The sequence below is a fragment of the Bufo gargarizans genome, chromosome 4 (genome assembly GCF_014858855.1).
Source record: "Bufo gargarizans isolate SCDJY-AF-19 chromosome 4, ASM1485885v1, whole genome shotgun sequence".
NCBI classification, from domain to species: Eukaryota; Metazoa; Chordata; class Amphibia; order Anura; family Bufonidae; genus Bufo; species Bufo gargarizans.
This window is the reverse complement of record NC_058083.1, coordinates 5969892-5975891: the sequence shown is the minus strand read 5'-3', so window position 1 is coordinate 5975891 and position 6000 is coordinate 5969892. Positions and strand designations below refer to the sequence as shown.

Genomic DNA, 6000 nt, shown 5'->3' with positions numbered 1-6000 from the left:
AATGTCGGCCTTGATGCTGGACTCTTTCATGATAATGCCGTATCAACAGTGTAGTAACGTGGTGTTTGGCAGGAATAATAAGGGGATTTATTTCTGCAATCTCTAGCTTAGCCTTGTTTAGGCGACCACCAACTCTCAGCATGCCACGATCATCAATTACTGGTTTCAAGTTGACAATGGGGCTGCCTTTTGGTATATCTTGCTTGTCATGTATACATTTCAGTTCCATTTTAAAGGCACTCTGCTGTACGTTACGTATCACAAGCAATTCACTTAGAATAATGTCTTCTGCCGTTAGAGGTTTATGGCACAGGTGCCAACTGCGACAGTCAGTGTTATGCTTCTCAGCATGAAAACAATGAACAATGTGGACTAACCTTGCAATGATGTGAATGAGTCTTGACCATCTAGAGAAGCGTTCAAAGCGATGACAGCCCAAGCCAGCGCTCCTTTCAGACTTGGTGATGAAGGTACTAACTTCAGGCCGAATCTCTGGATCTTCATGAGGGTCCTGGAGACTGAAGACGTCTTGGATAGGAGTTTCTTCATTCTGGTTCAGCAGAAACTCTGGACCTGTCAACCAAGAAGAAGTTGCAGAGACTCTTCCAGATGCCGGTCTGGTGGCGCAATCTGCAGGATTGAGATGAGATGGAACATAGTGCCACTGTTCAGGTTTAGAGGATCTTCTAACCCTTTCGATGCGGTTACTGACATAAACGTAGAAGCGTTTTGACTGGTTGTAGATGTAACCCAGGACAACCTTACTGTCTGTGTAAAATTGAATGTCATCCACCTGAATATCCAGCTCACGTTGTATAAAGTCCGCAATCTCTACGGCTAGCACAGTCCCACAAAGTTCGAGTCTAGGAATGGTGTGCTCAGGTTTTGGAGCTAATTTTGCCTTTCCAAATAGAAATCCAACATGTGCTTGATTGGAATAGTCTATTACCTTTAAATAAGCAACAGCTGCGATGGCTTCAGTAGACGCATCTGAGAAGATGTGGATTTCTCTCCTCCGAGTGGCTGTAAGGGATGTTGGAGTGTAACACCTTGGTATGTGAATACTGTCTAATGCATGCAAGCATTCCTTCCACAACTCCCACTTTTGTTGTTTGTCAGAGGGCAGTGGAGCATCCCAGTCAGATACAGACTCTGAGAACTGTCTTAACAGGAATTTGCCTTGTACAGTCAAAGGTGCCACAAATCCCAGGGGATCATATAGGCTGTTCGCCACTGAGAGAACTCCCCGTTTAGTAAATGGTTTATCTGCACAGTTAACTTGAAATCCAAGGGAGTCATTTGCTAAGTCCCACCTCAGGCCCAGACTTCTCTGTACTGGTGGATTGTCTATCCCCAGATTCAAATCTCTGAATTCTGTGGCATGATCGCTGGGCTGGAAGGCTTTCATTACGGCAGCGCAGTTAGAGGCTATCTTATGTAACCTTAGACGAGACTTTGAAAGCATACCTTGTGTTCTTTTGAGCAGATCTATGGCCTCCTCCGCTGTAGGGAAGGATTTGAGTGCGTCGTCCACATAGAAGTCTCTCACGACAAAGTTTCTGGCATGTTCCCCAAATTCTGACTCACCATCTAAGGCAGCCCTCCGTAGGCCATATGTAGCAACAGCAGGTGAAGGACTGTTACCAAACACGTGCACCTTCATGCGGCATTCAACCATTTCTTTGCTGGTGTCATTGTCTCTATGCCAAAGAAACCTGAGGTAGTTTCTATGATCTTGCCGCACGATAAAGCAATGGAACATTTGTTCAATGTCAGCAGTAATGGCTACTGGCTCCTTTCTGAATCTCATGAGCACTCCCACCAGATTATTGGTCAGGTTCGGACCGGTGAGAAGGACGTCGTTCAGAGATACGCCATTATGTTTGGCACTTGAATCGAATACCACTCTTATTTGGTTTGGCTTCCGTGGGTGATATACCCCAAAGGATGGAAGGTACCAGCATTCTTCATGCTCTTGTAAGGGTGGAGCCAGCTCTGCATGATCATTGCAAAATATTTTTTCCATGAAGGCCACAAAATGACTTTTCATTTCTGGTTTGCTTTTTAACGTACGTTGCAAGGAGATAAATCTGGAGAGTGCTTGTTCCCGGTTGTCAGGAAGTCTGGCTCTTACAGCACGGAAAGGTAAAGGTGCAACCCAGTGGTTAGATGCATCTTTGAAGAATTCATCGTCCATTATTTTAATAAACTCTTTGTCATCCATGGAAAAGGCCAGTTTGTCGTCGTCTGGTGTTGTACAAAACACAGTTTTTCCCAAGTTGTCATAACTGGTAGGAATGACGTCTGGTGTCTTTAAGAGGTTAGAAAGCCTTTCCTTCACCTCATAATGATGAACACATGGCTTAAAATGAGATGTGCGACCATTGTTGAGCACAAAGGTTTTGAAGGAGTTCACTTGAGATGGTTTGTGGCTCTTATTTAAACATACATCGCCCACGATTACCCAGCCTAAATCGAGTCTCTGTGCATATGGGGCATTATCAGGACCGTTGCATTGTTGACGCACCTTGTGGACCCTCAGAATGTCTCTCCCGAGCAGAAGTAGGATGTCAGCATTCATGTCCATAGGGAGGATCTCACTAGCTAAATGTTTCAAGTGGGAATGATGATATGCAGCTTCTGGAGTAGGAATTTCATCTCTTTCATCTGGTATTTGGTCGCATTCAATTAACGTTGGCAAGGGTATATGAACGTTCCCTTTTATGGAGGAGATAAGGTATCCAGTGGCTCTTCTGCCATAAGTCTCTACACGACCAGAACAAGTGTTGAGGGTATATGGCGTTGCTTCTCCTGCTATGCCGAAAATCTCAAAGAATTTAGGTTTTGCCAGAGACCTATTGCTTTGTTCATCAATAATTGCGTACATTCTGATGGCTCTTTCAGATTGCCCTTCTGGGTAGACATTGACCAAACACACCTTTGCACAGCACTTAGAATCAGCCTGCTTGCCACATATCGCCATACAGGAAGAGGAAATAGTAGTTGTAGCTAATTCTCGAGCCGGTGGCTCCCCGCCATGAAGTGCGACGGCATTGGTCGCAGCTTGAGATGGTGCGTTGTCTGAAGGCAAGGTAGGATGCATTGCTGTAACGTGCTTGTCACTGCTGCATTCTGCACACTTGATAATAACCTTACAGTCTTTCGCCATATGATTAGATAAGGCACAACACTTGTAACACACTCCAAGCTCTTTGAGTATCTCTCTGCGTTCTTGCAAGGTCTTTGCCCTGAGCCCACGACACTCCTTTAAAGGATGAGGTCTTTTATGGATGGGGCACATGCGGTTAGGGTCCTTTTCTTTGAGGACAGGGTATTCCTTCCTAGTAGTGCAGGTTGAAATGAGTGGAACATTGGTTTTCCTAACGGATACTGTCCCCCTTAAGTCTCTACGTTTATTTGTGGTGTTGTCGTACCTTGAACATGAGGATGAAGCAGGTAGAGTGGATTCAGTGAAGTCAAAGCTGGGGTCATTCTTCTTTCGAGCTTGGTCACTGATGAATCTGGTAAAATAAGAGAAAGAGGGAAAAGACACATTGTGTTCTCTCTTGTATCTGGAGCCCTGGTCTGCCCATTTCTCTTGCATGCCATGTGGTAGTTTCGACACTATTGGATTGACGCCATGGGCGGTATCAAGGTAACTCAGTCCTGGCAGACGTGGGTCCATTTTTGCCAATTCAAGTTCTTTTAGTAGGTCGCTTAGATCCTGGAGTTTGCGATTGTCTTTGCCAGTTATCCTTGGGAAGGCTTGAAGTCTCCTGAATAGGGCACTTTCTATAGCTTCTGGACTGCCATAGGTCTGTTCAAGTCTCTCCCATGCTGCAGCGAGACCTTGCTCTGAGTGGCCTGCATGAACCACTCTTAATGTCTTTATGCGTTCTGCAGATTCTGGGCCTAACCATTTGATGAGCAAGTCAAGTTCCTCCATGGCAGTGAGGTTTATGTCACCGATTACTGCTTTAAAGGTCGATTTCCAGGCCCTGTAGTTTTCTGCACGGTCATCAAACCTTGAGAGACTAACGTTAATCAGCTCCCTGCGCATCATGTATCTGGCAAAGTCTGACATGTCTGATCTCCCACTCCATATTGCTGTATTGTGTTGTCGTGTCTCTAGAGCATGTGGGGGCTCTGGCAGATAAGGTTGAGATTGATCAGGATGGAATGATGTGGCATAAGGATTAAGCTGCAGTTTAGTCTCTGGATGATCAGCCTGCTTGGTGCTAGATATTACCTTATTACTGGGCTGTGATGATTTCTGGTACTCTGGGGGTTCGCTCAGTTGGTGAGTTAGAAGTGGCGTTGGTGCATGCGATTTTACAGGAGGAGTAGGCGATGGTTGCCTTAGCACATACCTGGCAGTGCGGTCGGCAGGGTCTTCCTCTTCTCCTGGGACGAAACAGTCTGGGTCGGTACCTTGGCCTAATGCTTGCTGGAGGACCTTTAGTTTAGCTAAGGTAGCTGCTTCTTCCCTTTCTGTCTGGAGGATCTTTAGCTGGGCTTCTGTCTCAGCCTCCATTTCTGCCATCTTAGCCTCCATTTCTGCTTTCTTAGCCTCCATTTCTGCTTTCTTAGCCTCCATTTTAGCCTCCATTTCTGCTTTCTTCTTCGTAATCTCCGCCTCCTTCTTAGCAAAGGAACTTCTTACGCTAGCTTCCTCTGCTTCTGCCCGGACTTCTATAAGCTTGTCATGCAATGCTGACCTTCCGGAACGAGAGGTTTTGGAAGATGAAAGGGTATATTTTGTATGTTTACTTGAAGTTGATCGATGGGATCTCGCCTCCTGTAAGTGTGCGATGCCGAGTTCTGCCTTGCTCTTAGCATCTTGTACTATGGCATCCTTCTCTTCAAGGAGATTCTTTCTCTCACTCAGCTCGTCAGAGGCTTCGTCAAAATCAGAGTCGCTCAGGAAAGTGATGTACTTAGCAGAGAGTCGCTGATAGCGGACATAGGAGTTAGTCAAGCGATTCAACGTTGTGGTTAACTTTGTTGGGTCGTTGTTATATCGTAAAAGAGCTGCTATATAGTGTTCAGTTCTCTGCCATAAATCGTTTAAATTGTCACTGAACTCTTCTTTGGTCGCCTCAAAGTTCTCTCTGATCTTTTGTGTTGGCTTGATAACACGTTTAGATCGTACTGCTTGTTCTTCAGTTAACATGGACTCTGCTTCCTGCATATCTGAGTTTTTGGGAGCAGGGTGACTTTCTGTATGTTCAGTTACCAAGAGATCCACTAAGCTTCTTGTGGACATGTTATTCCTGTTTAAGCGGTACTGTCTCTTTAAGAGGGTATTCCAGCTTGTGCACTGTGCTTATGAAGCCACGTGCGTGTAAGATGGCAGACAGCTCTAAGCTCGCAGGCAGACTGTGTGTAGACATGCAAGACTGTAGATTTAAGCTTCTTTTTGACTATTCTGCCACAGATGTACGTTAGAGATTATCCCCTGATTGGTTATGAGTGATAGCCCCTGTACAAGCAATGGTAGATAGCTGAACTCACTAATATCTCCAGATATAGACACCAGTTGCATGTGATGATCCAGTGAGGAGAATACAATGGTGAAGCTTTGATTATTTATTGATTTGTCTTGGAAACAAATGCAGGGAAATGAGGGTATGCTAGAGGATATTAGAGGTCAAAAAGAATAGCTCTCACCATCATGAAGGTCTGCGACAAAGAGGAAGTACGAAGGACCTTTCAGAGGATGTGATGTCACAAAAGAGGGAGGAGAGCATTGTAATGGTAATTTACATAACACACATAAATGAATTATAAGAATAACCACAGGGTGGCAGCGTTACACAACATGGTAAATGATAATATAATGCAGAATACAAGAATAAAGGCTGGAACAGCACAACTGCCATATACAGCCCACATAATACCACCATATAGCAGCCAACTAATATGCAGTCTCCAAATAACACTCCATTACAGATGCCCCATAATACTGCCATATGGTGCACACATAATATTCCAATTCTG

The 6000-nt window shown here is 44.9% G+C and overlaps 1 protein-coding gene across 1 annotated transcript in view; it reads left to right on the top strand.

Moving 5' to 3' along the window:
• Positions 1–5349: 5349 nt before the first annotated feature.
• Positions 5350–6000, top strand: part of LOC122934055 (adhesion G-protein coupled receptor F3-like) — a 39188-nt gene continuing 38537 nt past the window's right edge. The window contains exon 1 of the mRNA XM_044289202.1: positions 5350–5439. Coding sequence (XP_044145137.1) covers positions 5350–5439 — 90 coding nt within the window. The remainder of the gene's footprint in view (positions 5440–6000) is intronic.